Below are 23,449 nucleotides of genomic sequence, written 5' to 3'. Positions count from 1 at the left end.
CCCTTTACTTTTGAATGAACATCATTATTCCTAATATCATATTGTTTATATTTTCTTAAAACAGCTTCTCGACTTTTCCACCAAAACACTAACAGCCTGTTTCTGTATGTCGAACGAGCTCTATCAATCGACTGAAATGGAAACAAACAGCTGAATTTATAACCAAAAATCAGCTGTTTGTGTGCATTTCAGTCTATCGATAGAGCTCGTTCGACATACAGAAACAGGCTGTAAATTAAAAGTGTAAAAATATATATGAAGGCGATTATATTTTTTATTAAGTGTGGTCAAATAATGTATTGGAAAGATCCAAGGCATTGATTGTGAAACATTTAATATTTCTAAATTAATTGATTTAAAAAAGTAAATCCTGAAAACTGAGCATAGCCATAAGCGTAGCAAAGCCTCTGGGGAGGGGGCTTAGACCTCCCCCCAGAAAAATTTTACTCCCCCCCCCATAATTTGAAAACCTATTTACGACTTTGCATTGTGGTAGCAGTTGCCGATGGCAATATATAATTTTATTTCTTACCATTGTCTTCTAAATTGGAAGTTAGTTTTCTTTATTATAAGGTGAATTAAAAAATTTTGTAATATTTTCCCGAATAAAATCTTTTTTATGATTTTTAATGCATTATAACGCTTGTCTGAAACATTTGACCTCGAATATTTTCAAAAATTATTAAAATATTAAAATTTTCTAGAATGGATTTAGAATTTTTGCTGTAAAATTTGAAAAATTTGTACCATTTTATAAACTCTTACTCTTTTTTAACCTATTAAACAAAATACCCATTAAAAATACGAAAAAGGGTTATAAAAACGACTTTAACTGCGTAGTTAAAATAATTAACTTCTTTGTGAGGACATTTTTCGAAGTGCTTTTAAAATTGTGCCTTTAGAACAACACCTAAAAGTGTGGAACTACTTTTAGTTGCTTTTTTTATAAATTAATTGTCTAGTTATGTTTAAGTCAGATTTTTTATTCATTTTTATAAAATAAAACATTAATTGAACCTATAACATCATTCTATTATTTTTTTGCTAGGGGCTATAGCCCCCCCCCCCCCCCTGCGAAAATTGTCTAGCTACGCTAATGACATACCTTAAAGCATGGTTCAGTATATATAAAACATGATAAAATGTGAACAAATTTTAAAATTTATTAATACTGACTTCAGTATTTATCAATATACAATTTATAAATTACATAAATAAATAAATAAATGAGATATTATCATAACATTTAGAATTCCGCATTTTTGTTGAACTTCTTGAAAGCATTCATAACAAACTCAAATGTCTCCTCTACTTGTTTTTCCAAAGTATCTGAAATAAAGAAAGTATTGTTAATTTAATTAATTAATAATGTATTGTTAATTTAATTAATTAATTAATTTAATAAAGCGTACAGAAGTGTTCGGACTTAAATTAAGAGACAATTTCATAGTGACTGGATCGACAAAGTTTTTACTTTCATATTTCCGATAATCTTTTTTAATCAAAAACTGTTTTGGAGCATTGCCATACAGTGTTACCAGAATTGTTTCACCAAAAACCGCTAGATTTACCCAAAAAAAACTAAAATATAGCCAGAAAAAAGCTAAATATTTTTTGCATCAAAGATACATTTTTGATTGAAATTAAAAAAAATAGAAGCTTCGTTTCAAAAATTATATTCCATGTAGTTGTACTTTTGTGAGGCTATGTCAATATTTAAGTCATATTAGCTTCGTTTGCGTACCCGATAAATTTTGGTTATTATCAAAAAATTTTACTGGAAGTCATTCGTTTACTCCAAAAAAGCCAGCAAAAATTGAGATATAAAAAAGTTGCAGGTTTTTACTGAGCATTTGCTCCCAGTAAAAAATGTTCACCAATCTAGTTTAGCCATTTTATTTCCATTAAGGCAAATTTTTATGTGAAATAATAAAATTTACTTGTTTCAGTAAAAAATATCCTAAACTGAAAGCAGTTAGGAATAGTTCATTAACTAGAATAAGGCATGGAATTTTGCTAATACTGTTTTCTTCGCAGGGTATAAGAATTTTCTACAAAAAAAAAAGCCGAACTAAACCCAAGTTTCCTCAAATTTAGTCAAATTTCCTATAAAATGATAATTCTGACTTCCTTTATTATAGAAAGCTTATCATACATACGAATAACACTTGGAATAGAAAAATATTTTACTTCATTCCTACTAAGAAGTATTCAATCCTTTCAAAACTTAAGGAAACACACTTGTTAGAATATAGGACATTTTCCTATATTTCTTTTATCTGCCTGTAATCAATACCTGTCATGGATGTAACCGATATGTTTGCGCGTGGGTTGTGTTTTTAGTTGGAATCGTGTTGTTACGATATACGGAGAGATAGTAGTTAAAAAATAATTTAGCAAAATAAAATAATAAATAACAAATAAAATATATAAAATATTTGTTATTGTAAATTAGTGAGAGAATACCAGAAGAATAACAACCCCTTAAATCGTCTTCAATTATCAGGTAATATTCAGTGACGCTAACCTTTTGTTGAAAAATTGGTTTATAATTGTTTATATTTGTAGGTATTGAAATTGTAAAAGGAGGACAAAATCGTTAGACAGTAACTTATTAAAAGTGAAAGGTACAAGAAGAAGAAAAATGCGGTTTACATAGAGTGACCGCAACTTATATGGGGCAAAAAAATGACGGAATCTTGTTCGCCTTAACCCCACAAAACGAATCCCCTTTCCAGATATTGGCATAGCCAAAATCTGAGACCGATTAAACGACGTTAACACGTGCCGCTCGTCGCTGAGTCAAACCGACTTGGACCAGCCTTTAGCTTCGAAAACGCGACCTGGTGCCACTAAGAGCATTCGCCTTAACCCCACAAAACCAATCCCCTTTCCAGATTTGGGATAGCCAAAATTTGAGCCCGATTAACCACGTTAACACGTGCCGCTCGTCGCTCAAAATTTGAAAAAAAAGGAATTTTTTGGCCAAAAAGTTTGGCGGCACGTGTTAACGTCGTTTAATCGGGCTCAAATTTTGGCTATCCCAATAAGTATATTTAATATATTTATATATCTAATAAGTATATTTAATATATTAATAAAACATGTATTTTATAGAAGAAAAAATGGCTTGTATAAATCAATAAATAATTAAATTGTGTAGTGGTACATAAATATAGGAAAATGTTAACTAATATATGGAACTAATATATGGAAATATACTAATTTCTACGAAAATCACATCGTTCAAACAAATAAAAATGTCTTTGGCGCTATACGAAGTTCAACTTTCTTCACAATGAGTTCATTTTAACTTAAAGAAGGGGTCACTTTTTTCTGATTGTGTGAATACAAAAGTGGATACTGGTTCTGATATTTTAGCAAAAAATTTAGCCGTTGCAAATAAAGTGAACGACTAATAATGGAAAACCTACAACAAATTATATAATGGCATGTAACTTCTATTCTTTTCTCACTGTGGGTAAATGAACATTTCGAAATGTACGAATAGTATGCTCTTTTCTAGTATATTATTGATGCTTTGTTGAACTTAACAATTTGTGGTGTTTTAACAAATTTAATGATATAAAACCTGCTCAACTAAAAATGACGCTGCACCCCCCCCCCCCTGGAACTTCGTGGTGCCCCCTGGGGGGACGCCCCCATTTGGGAAGCGCTGGTCCAACAAGTTTGTGCTAAATAATTTTTATTGGAAAAGTACGCAAACATACATATTGTTGTCAAATTTTCGTCAATGTAATTCTATTCCATTGCAAATTTGAATTTTTTTATTGTATTTTTCGACATTAAAAAAATAATACGTCATTCAAAACTTTATTTCCCTAAAGGACACCATGAGCGAGTCAACAAATTTACAACATCGGTTAATGTTTGAATTGAGAAATATGTATGTGGAAACCTATTATTCTGGCAGCAAGGGTTAGATAGTATCACAATGGCCTGAATAATCTAAAGGAGCCTGAAATTTAATCGGGCTGCCACTTTAACCTTTTAACCTAAGGGTTAGATAAAAACACAGTTTTGTGCATATTTCAAATGAAACATGTCGAAAATAAAAACGTTAAAAATCTCTGAAAGGGCATCGAAAAAAAACAGAAAAAAAGCTTCAAGCTAAATGCATTTTTCCGCTAAACGACTTCAAACAAGCCAGATCAATGAGAAAAAAAGCCAAATTAGCTACACTGTTGCCTGATTAACCACGCTTCGGTTGAGGTTTTTTTCCTTCCTCCAAGATGAAACTGTTGTAAAAATGCACTTATTATCTGCAAAATTACTGATCTATTAATCCTTTCCGAAATAGTGTTTTTTTTGTTATAAATTGTTCTTATAGTCTTTGATAATTTGTTGTTCTATCCAAGTACTGAATTTGTTTCTAACAATTTTTATAAATTCCTTTTAAGTCCTCCAAAATCAAAAATAGATGCGTGCTTTAAATTATTAAACCCTCTTAGAAATCGTTTATGACGAAGGAAAAAAGAATAAAAAGCATAAAACGATTGTTATTATAACGGTAATAACAACAACAGTTGTTGTGGTCACCTGTAGTGGGATTCAATTTTAACGATGGATCACATCGTTAAGAAGGGATAACAAGAAAAATAACAACCAAACTATTCGGTAGCCGTTTTATGTTAAACTACATTTCCAATCGCTTAAAATCAGCTGTGTTGTTTTCTGTGCAGATAACAATCAATACATCGTTAACTAAACAACGAAGATATTTTGGTTGTTTATTTTCTCGAATGCATTGACGTTATCAGCAGAAAATTTCATTCATGCAAAATAGTGTATTTAATTTACTTTTATTAAGAAACGAAAGGATCCTTTTTTATTAAAAAAAATCAATATTTTAAAAATCCAAGAATTTAGTAAGGCGGAACTAACTTAAATGGTCTTAAATTAAATTTTATATAGATAGAAAGTATCGCCCATTTTTCTCTTTCGGCTATGTTTATTTCTTTTCAGTTAGCAAAAAATTTCCAATTTTGCAAACTGTTTTGTACTATTCTTTCATTCTACTGTTTTTCGTAGTCAAGGCTGCCAAGCAACGCAGCTTAAACAAATGTTCTCAAAGTTATTTGCAGAATGACCCAAACGTTAATGTAAACAATGTTTTTCGTAGACAACTAGTGTTTTATTCCAGGACTTTTTCCATTCCAGGGAAAGCGGGAATTTATTTCGAATTTCCCGGGATCCCGGTCAAAGGGAAACTTGCTTCGATATGGAATATATTTAGACATTTAAATAAATTATAAATCGCCTAAAGCTACGGTTATAAGGCGCTGTCTGGACAACTAACAATGTATATTATGTATATTATACTAAAATAAGAAATATTCTGTAATAACAAAATGCAAAAAGCTTTTACAATGGTCACAATGGACAGTCTTTCGATATAGGGGGATTTTTTTAGCACTATATGCACATTTTCGGTCAATATTCCCAGAAGGAATACACCATCTATATTTAAAATTAAAGTAACTATTATAATAAAAGTTGCCATTTTAGTATTTCATAAACACATTCAATAATTATGAAAATATTTTGCAATTGCAAAAGTGGTTATATAATGTAAAATGACCCTTTGTTTATAAAGGTTTACTTAGTCTACCAGTCTATTGGAATGCCGGTTTACAGATATATGACGATAAAAAATTAGGACGAGCAACATTCTTTTAACCAATTGGTAGGTCGTTAGAATCTGGGCTCGAACCCACGACTATTTATGTCGGACAAGGAAACTATTACTTCTTGGAACATATTTAAATAGGAGAATGCAATTTCCAAAGTAATTGAAAATTTTTACTTACATCATTTCATAGTTTATTTTATCTAAACAAAAATACCAAAAACAATTAAGTTATATTTTCTTCTCTACTTAGGCTAAATTATACCCCGTTCACATGAGCCTCAAAATCTACTCAAAATGGATTTGAAGTCCCTTATTTATAAAGAAAATTACAGTTGAAATGGTTAATGTAGATTTTGGAAGTGTAATGAGAATGATGATTTACCCAATGGTACTAAAAATAATGTTTTTGCAGTATTTACCCCTTCATTTTATATAAAGTACTGCAAAGAAAACTTCCCGGGAAAGCGGGAGCGAAAACATAGCGATTTCCCGGGAATTCCCGGGAACAGGATCTCGGAAAAAAACCCTATAGACAACGTTGACAATGCGATTATCGCAAAGAAATGCAGAATCCCACTACTGGTTGCTTTAGATTTGACCACAACTAATATGCATTCCTATTAACAATTTATAAATTGTATCAGTATAGAAAAAATTCTTAATTTATATTTTGCGCAGTCGAATATGGCCATGTAACTTGATGTAAAACAATATATAACCTATTTTATGAGCAACGAAATTGGCTAGTTGCTTTAGTTTTGGCTGCCAGTGTACATATGTTGTAATTACACGGAGCACGTAATTTATTGAAATAAGTGGATAACTAGTGTAGAGGTGTGCACGTGAGTAATATTTTACACACGCACACACACGACGGAAAAAGCTTTCGCCGACGTAATTATTGAGAAATTCGTCACACACGCCATTGTCGTACGTATGCGGATTAGATCCCATCGGTCTGTTTTCTTTTTGTAATTTTACACAGGTCGATTCATTTTATTGGAAATGATAAAGACATTACACTAGCAAATTAATTCAATTAATGCTTAGTAAAGGTAACGGGATTAAAAAATATTTTTTAAACAAAAGTAATGGCTGATGGACTGTGCACAAGTTGTTTTCTATCTCACTCTTATTTTATCACTAGGTTGCTTTTGTGATGATCCGATTGATATTAAATTCTCCGTTGCTACGGTTCAATGATGACAATGTATAGATTAACTCACCTTTTTCAGTTTCAACTTGCTTACTTTCAGTACTATCTTCATCCATGGACATATCTTCCTTAAATAAGCCCTTAAGTTTAGGTAAAAATAGCAGTAGACAAATTATTCCAATGAACTTTACAATTTTTTTGAATATTAAAAGTTTCAAAATAATTTTTCCAATTGTAAATAGGTTTATTTTTGCTTTCAATTTCTCTAGTAATGAGAAGTGGTCTCTGGGATGAGGTGGGAATATAGGTTTATAGTAAGGCTGGGGTGGGCCATAAATGGTAGATGGTGGTCCATATACGGGTGCTGGTGGGCCGTAGATTGGAACGGGTGTGGTCGGCGGCAAATATTGGTTATTTGATGGTGGTGAGTAATTATACCCTCCGAAATCAGTATTGGGGTCTGCAATTATAAATATTACAAAAAAAAAATGAAATAGTTGCACTATTGATATCATTCACTAAAATTAGGTAAACAATGAAATAAATTGATAAAAAATTAAAACGAAAATATAAATCGGGCTGTTCTTTTTTTTGGCACAGTTGGCAGCATACGGTATTTACACTGGACAGCTTAATGGCAGATGGTATAGAGATTCCTCCAGTCTGTGCCGGACGGTTTGCAATTTCGAATTTTATTAATGGGTTGTCCGTTGTAACAATTGTTTTATTAATGACTTGCTAACTATACGATCTATGAATGGTGAAAATCAGTCGGCGGCTATATTCCCTGATAGCCAATTTAAATTAACAATATTGAATAACTAATTTTATATTGTTTGTATAATAGTAGTTTTTCCACAGCCCAATTAATTTTTTAACATCTTTCTCACTTCCACTAGGTGTTTTAGTTCTGAACTCCCTTTTTCTGTAATACAAACAATGTAGAAGAAATTATTCGATTTTATATATTTTTTAATTTTTACCTTTCGCCTGGACGGAGAATCAAACCGCGGACCATACAATTTGTAAGCCAACACACTATCCCCTGGGCTACGTAGCTGTTATTGACATCAACAGTCAAACAGTTATATTTATATAGCATCGTTTTCTGCGCCCACGAGCCGATTAAACAAACTTTATTTAACATGCATTTAGTTGGCCACCGCGGAGCAATGGTTAGTAATAATAGCGGAGTATTTCATCGTAATAAGTACTTATTACGAATTTCACGTGTGGTGGAAAATTAAACCATCATGCAGCGAAATTCAAAGTCATCCACTGGGTTGCCAACTTCAGGCCCCAGTGGACGGGTATCGACTGAAGTTATAAATTTGGGCAGTGACCAAGAATCAGGTCCAATTAGTCGACCCTTAGACGGGTCGGCAGGTGGCGACACTTTGGCAAGTCGAACCTTTTCTAAGGTAAAGACATCAAAAGGAGGGAATCCCTCACGAAAGAGATTCAAGGAACGCAGAAATGCTTTGTTTATCCTAAAGAAGGATCAGTCGACCCAAGCACGTTGTCAGCAAAGCAAAGCGATTCCTTAAAATGGGATCAACCAATTCTTGAAGCTGGAAAAAGGAAACGATCACCGGATGAACTGCCGTCCTCTAAACGGGATCAAAGATCGTTTGCCTCAGTTGCAAAAGACAGCCTTTGCATTGGATGGTATGGTTCCAAAGCAAAAATTGGGGGAAAATGAGAACGCGATGTCTGGTGTCTACTCAGAGGTTACCCGGACCAAGTCCTCGACAGCAAAATGCTGGATGGTATCAAGGACGATATAATTTAATAGCATTTGCGGACCAGAGGTCTATGGACTGCTTTAAAGCTGCTTTGATGCTAATTGGTGAAGTTTGGGAAGGAGCCGCTTTGGAGTTAGTCGATAAAAAAGGCATACCGGCTAAACCTAGAACACATGCATGGATACCTGCACACCCACCTGATCCTGAGTCAATAATAAACAGACTAAAGGAATGAACCCAGATCTTCCAACCGCCGATTGGAAGGCTGGTAGTTTGGATGAGGTGGATGGACCAAGACGACGTGCGGTGTTTATATTGAACATTGAATCGCTGCCACATCTAGCCCAGACCCAAGAACGTGTAAGTTATGGCTTTCATGATATCCATATGAAGCTATACGAAGGCGATTAGCCAAAGGATTCCGAAACGGACAAGCCTTCGGTAGAGTCAGAAGTGAAAAAATCTTGCGAAGCCGAAGGAGACATAAAACCTGCAGACATTGACATTGATATGCTTGCGATAGGTGTTGCGAGAGTCACAGAGATCTGTGAAGAGGAAGCTCTTGATGACTCAATTGAAGCGGCTGGTGTGACGGGGTTGAAAATTTGGATGGTTCTACGGTTCCTCCAGATAAATCTTCACCGTTGTAAGACCGCTTGTGCTGCCTCAAAGGATACATATATATAGTTCTTATTCAAGAGCCATACATATATAAGAACAAGATCTGTGAATTAAGCACTCCGGATTTCAAACTTTTGGATAATACCGGTAAAGATATAAATCGAGCATGTATAATTGCTAAAAACGAACTAAACTTGTTTCTGCTTCCTTCATTGAGCAATGCAGACACTGTCGTAGCAATTCTAGAGATATCCAATTGCAAATATTGGACCCGGGTATGAGCTCCGGAGGATTGGGAGAGAGAGAACTGAGAATGATTACTGTACCAGTATTGAGAATACGTCAGTGGCTTCCAGGCTACGGAAGGTACAAGCATCCACTAACTCCACTGTAGGTTTCATCAGCGGTTAGCGGTCATTTCTTATCGAGGAAATTGTATCGGAATCTATAATAAAATGGGCTTTAAATAGCTTTGGATAATTCAAATCCCCCGGACCTGATGGAATTACTGTGGTGTAGTTACAAGCAGTTATGTATAAACTTAACATATATTCCAGGAAAGTGGAGGGAAACAAAAGTCGTTTTCATACCCAAAGCGGGAAAAGCCTCTCACTCGAGTGCGAAGGATTTCCGACCAATCAGGTTATCCTCATTCCTAATTATGACTCTGGAGAGGATGATAGACATTTATCTTAGAACTAACGTCGATTCAAGTTTGCTCTCGAAACGACAGCCTGCATACTCGAAGGGCAGGTCTACTGAGACCGCATTACATGCACTAGTCAGCTTTCTTGAAAGCTCACTATTTGTCAATGAATGCACAATCGTGGCGCTTCTAGACATCGATGGGGCATTCAATAACGTCCATCCCATCTCGATATTAAATGGACTGGAAACTCTGAATATTGATCCAGGTATAATTAGGCTGTTAGACGAACTTCTAAGAGGAGACGTATTTCAGCCACACTAGGACAAGCAAACATACAAAGGTATGTAAACAAGAGGCACTACCCAAGGAGGAGTTCTATCACCTCTTCTTTGGAATGTTGCTATAAACAATCTTCTGTTTTCCCTAAAAAAAGAAAGGATAAAAGTGGTGGCATAGCAGACAATGTGGCTCTAGCAGCCTCTGATCCCATCCACAATCAGAGATGTTATACAGAGAGCCCTCCGTATGACTGAGAAATGGGCGAAAGAGAATGGTCTTGGAGTAAATCCTGCAAAGACAGAATTAGTCGTGTACTGCAAAGATCCCAAAACTCCCACGGTTAAGCCCATATCCTTAGGGGGTATTGAAATTCCCTTTGGTGAGTGTGGAAAATACCTTGGGGTTATTTTGGACAGGAAGCTTAAAGTTCAGCTTAATATTAAAGAAAGGGCAAGAAAAGCCACGGTAGATTTGTACTCGTGCAAAAAGCAATTGAAAACAATGGGGACTAAAGCCGAAAATTGTGCATTGGCTATACACGGCAGTGGTTAGATCTATAATGCTACATGGTGTTGTGGCCTGGTGGTTGGAACTTCAGAAGCCGACAAGTTTAAATAAAGTTCAGCGAACAGCGTGCTTGTGTATCTCAGGTGCATTCAGTAAGACAGGAACATATTCCCTTAATGTCATGCTGCATCTATTGCCTTTAGATATTTTGCCCAAACAGTCAGCTGCAACAATGGTTGTGCGGTTGCGCGAGCTGTCGCTGAGGTCGGAAAAAATATACAGTCACAGTTCGATCCTCAAAATAATGCCAGATGTGCCTAACGTAGTGGATTACACTCTGGCGAAACCGCTTTTCGACAAAAAGTTTGAAACTCTAATTTCCAACAGTGAGGCGTGGTGTCCACAGACCCCGGGGAATAAACGATATATAGATTTCTACACTGATGGCTCCAAATTGGATGGACAAGTGGGGTTCGGAGAATATTCTAAAGATCTGGAACTTCGAATGGCGAAAAGTTTATCTAATCACTTTAGTGTTTTCAGGCTGAAATATTAGCAATAAGAGAGGTGGTGTATTGGCTGAGAAGTAATGTTTCAATAAATATTGGCATTAATATATACTCAGACAGTCAACCTGCAATAAAATCCTTGGACTCTGGGTTCCATAACTCGAAAACGGCCATCGAATGCCTCAAATCTCTCAACGAGATGGCTGAGCAGTACAATATACACCTAATATGGGTACCTGGCCATAGGAACATACCGGGGAACTGCGAAGCAGATGAGTTAGCAAGGCTAGGAACTACCTTACATATTCCAGGGGAACTTGAATCTGTTCGAACATTTTTAGAAAAAAAAGTATGAAAGTTTTTCATAAAAAGGAAGAAAATTTTTCATAAAAACTACGAAAATTTTTCATAAAAAGTACGAAACATTTTTACAAAAAGAACGAAATTGTTTCATAAAAAGTACTAAGATTTTGCATAAATAGTACGAAGATTCTTCATAAAGAGTACGATTTTTTTTCTTACAAACTACGAAAATTTTGGAAGAACTTTTCTTCGTAAAAAGTACGAAATATTTCGTACTTGTAATGAAAAGTTTCTTTGGTTGTAAAACAATGACAAATTTCATACTTTTACCGAAATTTTTCGTTCTTTTTACGAAGAAATTTCCTTCGGTGTATCTAGCAAAGCTAAGCAGCACACAAAAATAGGAAATGCACTCAAAAACAGTGAACCCCCTATTTCAAAGAAGAATGTTTCTTTTTCTCTAATAATTTTTTGCATACGTTAGTTAAATTAACTAAAAAACGTGGAAAAATATATACAAATGAAGCAAAAAGATTTATTAAATTCGTACTTCTCACAAAATAGTTCATTATATCTTTAAAAATGTACATTTTATTACAATCCGCCCATCTTGAACTTCGTATGGCACTAAAGACATTCTTCCAATTTTTCCTTGAAACTACAAAATTTTCTTTAACAAGTGAACGAAATTAATTATGCCTAATAAATTTTCTTGAATTTGTCGAAAAATTTTTACTTACTTTTGTGATATAGTTTACTTAAAATTGTCTAATAATACTCCAGATTTTCTAAAATTAACCAACATTTTTCTTCACTGTTCAGTGTGTCTTTTAATATTTTATTTTAAAGGCGATTTTACTTGAAAAATAGCATAGTATTTACTTGAAGTCGTGTCTGCATTTGGATATTTAAGTTATCGTTAAAACATTTCTAAAGGACTCTGTATATGAAGTCGAAAAAACGAAAAGAGTTCCAATTCGTCTCCTAGTATTCATTCAGAACTCAAATTTAAAAGAGAATTGTGTCTTCAATGTGCCTTACTTCCATTTCTTTGATTCGGAATCAATACCAAAATCATTAGTTTAAACACAAAATCTTTGGAACCGGACAAACTTTTTTCAGGGCTAAGTTTTATATGATTCTAAAACTATTGCATAAAATCTGATAAGTCCCCGGCTGATAAGTCCCCGGTCTGACACATAGATGGCGTCGCTACACCCAGAAAAAAGTGCCTTCGAAACTAAAGGAAAAAATTTTCATCAATATAGTTTATCCATTTTATTTCCATTAAGGTAAATTTTTGTGAAAAATAATAAAATTTACTCGTTTCAGTAAAAAAATCCTAAACTGTAAGCAGTTAGGAATAGTTCATTAACTAGAATAAGGCATGGAATTTTACTCATACTATTTTCTTCGCTGGGTATAAGAATTTACTACTGAAAAAGAAAATTTTATTCACCGATAACAAAGCATTCGTAAAAATAAACAAAAACCGAACTAAAACCGAGTTTCCTCAAAATTAGTAAAATTTCTTATAAAATGATAATTGCGACTTCCTTTATAACACTAGCCAACAACCATTTTGTGAATTGATTCTAGCATATTTTTTCTTATTGATTATAACCTACTGAACACGAAAATGATTTTTAAAAAAATTTCTGTCGATTGGTTTTCGAGATATAATTTGTTTAATTTTTTTTTTTTTTTTAATTTTTGGAGGTACACCTACAATTTTGAGCATATCTTTCGTTTTCTTTGACCTTTTTGATCCTAATACTACTCAAATAAAAGAAAATTGAGCCGTCTACAACTCATTCTCAGTAAATTTTCAAATCGGGTAAGTAGTTTGGATGTTAGCGGCTTAAAAAGGTAAAAAACGGCGTTTTTTAAGTAAAAATGTGGCAAAAAAACATATAAAAATTCATATAAAATATAAAAAAATTTCTAACGGCATTTTTTTGTTTTTTTACGTGTAGCTGGAATCTTTACAAAGAAATTAAGCCCTTACTTAACAAATAGCGGACTGATAATTTTTTTTTGGTATTTATTTTTTATATTTTATATGAATTTTTATATGTTTTTTTTTGCCACATTTTTACTTAAAAAATGCCGTTTTTTACCTTTTTAAGCCGCTAACATCCAAACTACTTACCCGATTTGAAAATTTACTGAGAATGAGTTGTAAACGGCTCAATTTTCTTTAATTTGAGTAGTATTCGGATCAAAAAGGTCAAAGAAAACGAAAGATATGCTCAAAATTGTAGGTGTACCTCCAAAAATTAAAAAAAAAAATTATATCTCGAAAACCAATCGACAGAAAATTTTTTAAAAATCATTTTAGTGTTTAGTAGGTCATAATCAATAAGAAAAAAATGCTAGAAACAATTCACAGAGAAAAGTTTGTGATTTGTTGCCTAGTGTAATAGAAAGTTTTTCATACATACGAACAACACTTGGCATAGAAAAATATTTTAGTTCATTCGTACTAAGAAGTATGAATCCTTTCAAAACTTAAGGAAACACACTTGTTAGAATATAGGAAATTTTCCTAAATTTCTATTGTCTACCTGTAATCGATACCTGTCATCGTAATCGATGTGTTTGCGCGTGGGTGTAATCGATATATTTGCGCGTCGGTTGTTTTTTTAGTTGGAATCGCGTTGCTTTGGTATACGGAGAGATTGTTAAAAAATAATATGGTAAAATAATATAATAAATAACAAATAAAATATATAAAATATTTGTTATTTTAAATTAGTGAGAAAATTTTTCGTTTTTTTAAATAAATCTATCAATGTTCGTGATAGTGTATAAAGAAAGGAAACACCAGCAGAATAACAACCCTTTCATTTGTCTTCATTTTGGAATCTTCAATTATCAGGTAATATTCAGTGACGCTAACCTTTTGCAACAAAGATGTTTTATGATTTTTTATATTTGTAGGTATTGAAATTGTAAAAGGAGGACAAAATCGCTAGGCAGCAACTTATTAAAAGTGAAAAGTACAAGAAGAAGAAAAAGTGCGTTTTACAGTTGATAATATCACACGGAAATTGGAAATAGTGGAATAATAAACTAATATTTCAAAGAGATTCGATGCTGTTGATTCTTAATAAATATATTCAATATATTAATAAAACATGTCTTTTATTGAAGATAAAATTGCTTATAGAAATAAATAAAATTGTATTTAAAAACGAAGGTAAGCAGTTCTAATTATGAAGTAAAATTTTTACCACAAATGTGTAAGATTTGTCGAAATGAATGAAAAAAAAATTCAATAAAATCATTCCATATATGAATTCAAATTAGTTAAATTTTTTCATTCTGTAGTATAGTGGTATATAAATATAGGAAAATGTTAACTAATATATGGAATGCATTATTCCTAATTTCTTCGAAAATCACATCGTTCAAACAAATAAAAATGTCTTTGGCGCTATACGAAGTTCAACTTTCTTCACAATGAGTTCATTTTAACTTAAAGAAGGGGTCACTTTTTTCTGGGTGTAGTATTAAATGCATATTATTTTTATATAGTACCAACCTTCAAATGATTCGTGTCAAAATTTGACGTCTGTAAGTCAATTAGTTTGTGGAATAGAGCGTATTTTGTGATGCAACTTTTTCTATTGTGAAAAAAATGGAAAAAAGGAATTTCGTGTTTTGATAAAATACTGTTTTCTGAAGGGAAAAAATATGGTGGAAGCAAAAACTTGGCTTAATAATGAGTTTCCGGACTCTGCCCCCAAGGAAATCAACAATAATTGATTGGTATGCAAAATTCAAGCGTGGTGAAATGAGCACGGAGGACGGTGAACGCAGTGGACTCCCGAAAGAGGTGGTTACCGACGAAAACATCAAAAAATCCACAAAATGATTTTGAATGACCGTAAAATGAAGTTGATCGAGATAGCAGAGGCCGTAAAGATATCAAAGGAACGTGTTAGTCATATCATTAATCAATATTTGGATATGCGGAAGCTCTGTGCAAAATTATTTTTTATTATTTTTGTGATATCGGCGTGATGCCGGCACTTGTAATACCGTTTAGTTAAAATTTTCTACAAATATTCAACATTTTCGAAAATTAATCAAAAGTTTTCTTCCTGGTGGGTTTATTTTTTTCAGTGTGCGCTTACCTACAAGGTTACAGGGTAAAGGCCGGTATGCACCTCTAGCGAAATTTTCGGTAGCAAAAATTTATTTAAATCTACAACAAAAAAACACAAATTTTAAACCAGCTAATCGCTTTTAAAAATTGTTAATATATGTTCCAAATATTCCTCAAATAATTTTTTTATTATTTACAGACCTTTTAAAACTTTTACGCACTCAATGATTGTAATAAATTAAATGTTTGCTTTTGACAACCCTGTTATTTTCATTAGAGGTGCGTACTAGCTTACGAAATTGAACGCTACCGAAAATTTCGTTAGCATAAATAGCAATGCATTTCTTATGGGAATGAAATTTTTCGCTAGAGGTGCATACCGTCCTTAAGGAGAGTTATTACTGGTTATTACTTACTTTTTTAAATTTGAGTTTTACGTTCTTGATTCTAGGTAACAAATATTAATTTAGTCGTTTTTTGACCTTAGTCAAAAGAATTTTTTTCATGCTAAGATACCGATTTTCAAGTCGAATCTCTTATCGACTTTCGTCTCTATACTAACGATCTACCTGTCAAATTATTCAATAGAAGAATACAAATGTACGCAGGCTAGGGTTTCCATATGGATAATTTTCAAAAGAGAACTTTCGCTTTAAAAAAAGAGAACATATTAACTAAAAAAGAGTTTACAATAAAAAAATTCTTTATTAAATAATGAATAATTTTATTGATGTTAAAATTAAAATAATAATAGTTTCTAATGATAGAAACAACGAAATAAATATATAATAAAACAATAAAAAACAAACAGAATCACATTTTCTTAAAAAATAAACAAAATAAATTCAAAAATACGCTGTCAAAAATAAAACACACATGTTCCTATGATCTCGCCCACGATTGACGACGACAACGTATTGGCGTATTTACGTCGTACGTTCAATTACATATATTTCTAATTTTAACGCCGTACGTCGAAACGTCGCAATTGTGTTCCGGCCTTTAATTTGTCAACAGATTTAACCCAGTAAACAATTAGTGGCGAATTCCTACTAAATAAATAAAATTCCATCAATCTAGGATTTTTTTTTGAAATATATATAAAATATATAAAGAGCACTGTTGGACATAAAAATACGGCACCAAAAAATGAGAGTGAACAAAAAGATACAAACACAAAAAGAGAACATGTTCTCTTTAAAAGAGATGTAATGGACAGCCTAACGCAGGCGATGCGTAAATTGGTTTAAGTTGTAAATATGATTAATAATGATCGGGAGGTACGTATATTTCAGTTCTACATTGAAAAAAATATTGTCGTGAGGTCAAAGATTTCATGCCCTTGATATACGAATACAAATTTTGCTTAGCATAGAAGACGCATTTCTCTAATAAAGGGTGATTCTTTTGAGGTTAGGATTTTCATGCATTAGTATTTGACAGATCACGTGGGATTTCAGACATGGTGTCAAAGAGAAAGATGCTCAGTATGCTTTGACATTTCATCATGAATAGACTTACTAACGAGCAACGCTTGCAAATCATTGAATTTTATTACCAAAATCAGTGGCAGAAAATCCGCTTTTTTATCGACAAATTTTGTTCAGCGATGAGGCTCATTTCTGGTTGAATGGCTACGTAAATAAGCAAAATTGCCGCATTTGGAGTGAAGAGCAACCAGAAGCCGTTCAAGAACTGCCCATGCATCCCGAAAAATGCACTGTTTGGTGTGGTTTGTACGCTGGTGGAATCATTGGACCGTATTTTTTCAAAGATGCTGTTGGACGCAACGTTACGGTGAATGGCGATCGCTATCGTTCGATGCTAACAAACTTTTTGTTGCCAAAAATGGAAGAACTGAACTTGGTTGACATGTGGTTTCAACAAGATGGCGCTACATGCCACACAGCTCGCGATTCTATGGCCATTTTGAGGGAAAACTTCGGAGAACAATTCATCTCAAGAAATGGACCGGTAAGTTGGCCACCAAGATCATGCGATTTGACGCCTTTAGACTATTTTTTGTGGGGCTACGTCAAGTCTAAAGTCTACAGAAATAAGCCAGCAACTATTCCAGCTTTGGAAGACAACATTTCCGAAGAAATTCGGGCTATTCCGGCCGAAATGCTCGAAAAAGTTGCCCAAAATTGGACTTTCCGAATGGACCACCTAAGACGCAGCCGCGGTCAACATTTAAATGAAATTATCTTCAAAAAGTAAATGTCATGGACCAATCTAACGTTTCAAATAAAGAACCGATGAGATTTTGCAAATTTTATGCGTTTTTTTAAAAAAAAAAGTTATCAAGCTCTTAACAAATCACCCTTTATAAAGAGCTTTTCCTTGTCCAAAAGTCGATAAACTTTTCAATGAAGCCGTATTGTCTTTATAATTAAGTGATTTGACTTAAAAATGGGTATCGTAACATGAAAGCAAAAATGTTTGGACTTAGGTCAACTTGACTCTAATAAATCAGACAAATTCTTTAAAATTAATGAAATTGTCTTTAAATTTGTTGTCTTTTTGCATCTTGACTACAAAGCAAAAATTCGTTTAAAAATAGGACATGGTTTTCAACACTTTATTTTAAAAACTTTTTTTACTTGAAACATAGCATACTTTCTACTGGAAGTCGGGTCTTAATTTGGAAAATATAGTTGTTGTTAAGTCGTTTTTAAAGGAGTTTAATAACATAAGAAGAAACAAAGCTGAAAAAGCGAAAAATTAAAATTTGCTTCTTAGAAGCAAGTACACAAACCCAAATTTAAAAGAGAATTGTGTCTTAAATGTATCCTTACTTGTATTCTCCGCTTCTTTGGCTCGGAATCAATACTAAAATCTTTTAAGTAAAGACAAAATCTTTGGAACCGGGTATGTTTTTTTCAGTGTATCAAACTCGTTATATTTGAACGGTTAATTGGTACCCGAGATTATTTTTTCTGACGACAAACTTCAAGAAACTTAGTACACTAAAAAAACTTGAACCCTCTATTTCACTAAAGCCTATGTAGCTTTATATTAGTTCAGGGAATTATTATGTTTGGAAAAAGTTTCCTTTACTCTAATGATTGTTTGCGTGTGTTAGTTAAAAATTAGCGAAATTCGTACTTCTCACAAAAAAGTTCATATTTTCTTTAAATTTGTAAATTTTATTACAAATGCGGCTATCTTGAATTTCGTATGTTTTTGATGTTTTCAACAGGGAATGTGGTTGCAAATTTTTGAACAGCACTGTATGTATCGCCCAATTTTGAAAAATTTGCCCATAAGTCCCTTATTTATCACCCGATCTTAATCAAGGTTGGCAAAATCTAATATTCCATAGTACTTACTATGTATGCAAAAAATCATTGAAATCAGTTCAGATTTAGCTATAGTTCCCATATATATGTATCACCCGATTTTCCCAAATTTGGTTATAATAGCCTTATTTATTAACCGATCTTACTCAATTTAGTACAAAGTAAACTTCTGTTGTATGTTATCAACTAAACCTGCAAAATATCATCCAAATCGGTTCAGATTTAGATATACCTCCCATATATATACATCTCTCGATTTTCCCAAATTTTGTCATTATACTCTTATTTACTAACCAATTTTACTCAAATTTAAATTTTTAAAGTATTAGCCGATCGTAGTTCGACTTACATGTAGCTCTTACATAAAGATATTTCCCAAATTATTTTTTTTAACCACACTATTTGAGCGATTTCCTCTTTTTGTGTATTCACCCAAAAGAAAGTGCCTTCGAAACTAAAGGAAAAAATGTTCATCAATTTAGTTTAACCATTTTATTTCCATTATGTTAAATTTTTGTGTTAAATAATAAAATTTACTTGTTTCAGTAAAAAAATCCTAAACTGAAAGCAGTTAAGAATAGTTCATTAACGGCCATTTTCATGTAGCGTTACGCTTTAACTGCCAGTTAACAAAAAGAAAAATGGGAATATATTTTCTCCGGTTAACTTTAACTGAAAAATTTTCAACAGTTAAGTTTCTAACAGGCATATAGAATATATACGCAAGATGACAGATATGTAGATATCACGGTTTAAAAGTTCGTTAGCTAACGTAGCACTAACGGAGTTTCATGAAAATGGAGGTAAATAGAATAAGGCAAGGAATTTTACTAATACTGTTTTCTTCGCGGAGTATAAGAATTTACTACTCAATAAGAAAATTGTATTCTCTGATAATAAAGCATTCGTAAAAATAAACAAAAGCCGAACTAAAACCAAGTTTCCTCAAATTTAGTAAAATTTATTATAAAATGATAATTCTGACTTCCTTTATTATAGAAAGCTTATCATACATACAAATAACACTTGGCATAGAAAAATATATTATACGGTGTTCTCACCAAGCATGTTTTGGGGTTTGAAATGTTTTCCCTTTATAAGCACTTCAAAACGAGTCGTTTTCGCCATACTAAAAAACAAGTTAAAAACACAAGTTTTCCTCCAAAACACGTCAATTTTAGAATATGAATCCACACTCAAAAAAAAGTGAACTCTATATTTCACTAAAGCCAATTTAACTTTCGTTTAGTTCATGGAATTATTATGTTTGGAGAAAGTTTCCTCTACTCTAATATTTTTTTTGTGTACGTTAGTTAAATTAACTAAAACCGAGGAAAAAAATATACACAAATGAAGGATAAAAATTAACTAAATTCGTGTCTTCCACAAAATAGTTCAATATTTCTTTAAATTTGTAAATTTTACTACAAATGCGTTCATCATGAACTTCGTATGTCACTAAAGACATTCTTGCAATTTTGAACTCCAATTTTTTCCTTCAAACTACAAAATTTTCTTTAACAAGTGAAAAAACTTAATTATGTCTAATAAATTTTCTTGAATTTGTTGAAAAATATTTACTAATTTTTATAACATCGACGTGATGCCAGCGTTTGTTATATTGTTTAGTTAAAATTTTCTAAAAATATTCAAAATTTTCTAAAATTAACCGAAATTTTTCTTCCTGGTGGGTTCACTGTTTTCAGTGCACCTAATTTGGAAATATACCCCGAATAACATACCCTATTCAAAATATATGTCAAAATATTGAAATAAGTTTCATAGAAAAAAAAAGAATAAACAAAGGCTTTTAAGGACATGGACATGTGAAAATAACATAATTTTTTTCCCCTTTGCGCTCGCAGTAATCATTTGGACATAGGTTTCATATATGTGAATTTCGAGTAAATGTGAATTTCTAGTTTCTATGGTAACTGTCAAACTAAAATATCTCAACCCGGTGTGAACGGTGAAATGTTTTGGAAAAACGAATGAGAAAAACGAGTCGGTGGGAACATAGCATTAGTTTATTCGAACTACATATAAAATAATATAAATAACAAATAAAATATATAAAATATTTGTTATTTTAAATTGTTTGGAAATTATTGAACATAAATAACAAACAATAAGTCTATCAATGTTCGTGATGTTGTATGAAGAAAGAAAACACCAACAGAATAACAACCCCTTCATTCGTCTTCATTTTGGAATTTTCAATTATCAGGTAATATTCAGTGAAGCTAACCCTTTGGTTTATGATTTTTTTTATATCTGTAGATATTGAAATTGTAAAAGGAGGACAAAATCGTTACGCAGCAACTCATTAAAAGTGAAAGGTACAAGAAGAAGAAAAACATTACGTTTTACAGTTGATGACATTACATGGAAATTGGAAATAGTTGAATAATAAACTAATATTTTAAGGTCGATGCTGCTGATTCTTAATAAATATATTTAATATATTAATAAAACATGTATTTTATTGAAGAAAAAAATGCCTATATACACTGAAAAAACAGTGAACCCACCAGGAAGAAAACTTTCGGTTAATTTTAGAAAATTTTGAATATATGTAGAAAATTTTAACTAAACAGTATTACAAACGTTGGCATCACGCCGATGTCATAAAAATAAGTAAATATTTTTCGACAAATTCAAGAAAATTTATTAGACATAACTAAGTTTTTGCACTTGTTAAAGAACATTTTGTAGTTTGAAGGAAAAACTTGGAGTTCAAAATTGCAAGAATGTCTTTAGTGACATACGCAGTTCATGATGGACGCATTTTTAGTAAAATTTGCAAAATTAAGAAAATTCTGAACTATTTTTTTGAAGACACGAATATAGTTAATCTTTATGCTTTATTTGAGTATATTTTTTTCCTCGCTTTTAGTTAATTTAACTAACGTACACAAAAAATTATTAGAGTAAAGGAAACTTTCTCCATACATAATAATTCCATGAACTAACATAAAGTTAAATTGGCTTTAGTGAAATAGAGAGTTCACTTTTTTTGAGTATACAAGAAGAAGAAAAACATAAGGTTTTACAGTTGATGACATTACATAGAAATTGGAAATAGTTGAATAATAAACTAATATTTTAAGGCCAGTCGATGCTGTTGATTCTTAATAAATATATTTAATATATTAATAAAACATGTATTTTATTGAAGAAAAAATTGCCTATATAAATAAATAAAATTGTATTTAAACACGAAGGTAAGCAGTTCTAATTTTTAAGTAAAAGGTTTACCACAAATATGTAAGATTTGTCCAAATGAATGAAAAAAGTTCAATAAAATCATTCTATATATAAATTCAATTCATTTCAATTTTTTCATTCTGTAGTATAGTGGTACATAAATATAGGAAAATTTTAACTAATATATGGAATGCATTCTACTTAATTTCTACGAAAATCACATTGTTCAAACAAATAAAAATGTCTTTGACGTTATACGAAGTTCAACTTTCTTCACAATTAGTTCATTTTAACTTAAGGAAGGGGTCACTAATTTCTGGGTGTTAATGGTGGCATACTAATTCTGTAGGTGCAAAATTAACTATAGCTCCATATATCAGACATTTCTGTTCTGATTGTGATAAAACTCCCACAAACATGTACCCCTTAATTTTCTTAAATATGGAGATACGGTTTATCTCGCAACCCTATTTCAATGGTACCCCACAAATCCTTATATTTACTATTCAATAGGTGTGGTTTAGGTGTTATAGTCGGCACCGCCCGACGTTTTACTTTACTCACTTGTTTTTTTTTTTTTTTTTTTTGCTATCTTTATAGAGATTTTTAAAGATTAGAAAAGAAAACAAATGCGAAAATTTGTCCTGTAACACAACATCAACACCATGTAATTTATACTGGGGACTCTTCAATGCCGTTTAACAGAAATATCTTAAAATGGATTGGAACATTTCGTGTATTTTTATGTATACAATTTTGTTTTAAACAGCACAAAATAAATTTCGTAACATTTTAATGTTCAATTATCATCAAATCATTTATCCCACTTATATGTGGAACATAAGACACGGAAATTAATTTAATTTTAGATACACTTTCATTTTCGTTTCTTAAAAACTATCTTTAAGTTTACGAAACTGAAATTTGTAACATACCGAAGGTTAACACATATATTTTAAAACAAATTTGTAGAAAACATGAATATCAAAAGTGATGATTCCACATAGTTTTAATAGACATTTTTAATATTTTATTTATTTTTTTTGTTAACGCACCAGTATCTGTTAAATGTGATGTTTGCAGGGCATTTATGTATGTATCGTCAGGATAGGGAGCTTCACTTTTGCATATGTAGAACAATGTAAATAAGTATAATCCCAGTAAATGGATGGAATATTTAAACGAAGGCATTTTCACCTGCAAGTGCTTCCACACTTATTAAAACTCAACACAACACTAAATGCAGACATTTACGGACCCCTACATAAAAGTTTTTTCTTTACATAGAAAGTGTCTGCTGCTATGCTGCTTTCAATATGCTGAGCTTGTAACGCCGTGAAAGAATTTAAATTTCTTTCAGTTTCAAAAAGCAAATAAAGTTGCACGTAGAGAATTGTGACAATG

At 32.1% G+C, this 23,449-nt stretch overlaps 1 protein-coding gene across 1 annotated transcript; it reads right to left on the bottom strand.

Moving 5' to 3' along the window:
* Positions 1 to 1,143: 1,143 nt before the first annotated feature.
* LOC142239796 (uncharacterized) lies at positions 1,144 to 23,449 on the bottom strand. The gene is made up of 3 exons (XM_075311563.1): positions 23,101 to 23,449; positions 6,880 to 7,269; positions 1,144 to 1,329 (listed from the first exon to the last, which is right to left on the bottom strand). The coding sequence occupies exons 1-3, from the start codon at positions 23,234 to 23,236 to the stop codon at positions 1,247 to 1,249; spliced, it is 609 nt and encodes a 202-aa protein (XP_075167678.1). The 5' UTR covers positions 23,237 to 23,449; the 3' UTR covers positions 1,144 to 1,246.

The sequence above is a fragment of the Haematobia irritans genome, chromosome 1, assembly GCF_050003625.1.
Source record: "Haematobia irritans isolate KBUSLIRL chromosome 1, ASM5000362v1, whole genome shotgun sequence".
In the NCBI taxonomy this organism is placed as follows: Eukaryota; Metazoa; Arthropoda; class Insecta; order Diptera; family Muscidae; genus Haematobia; species Haematobia irritans.
This window is presented reverse-complemented; position numbering and strand designations above follow the sequence as displayed.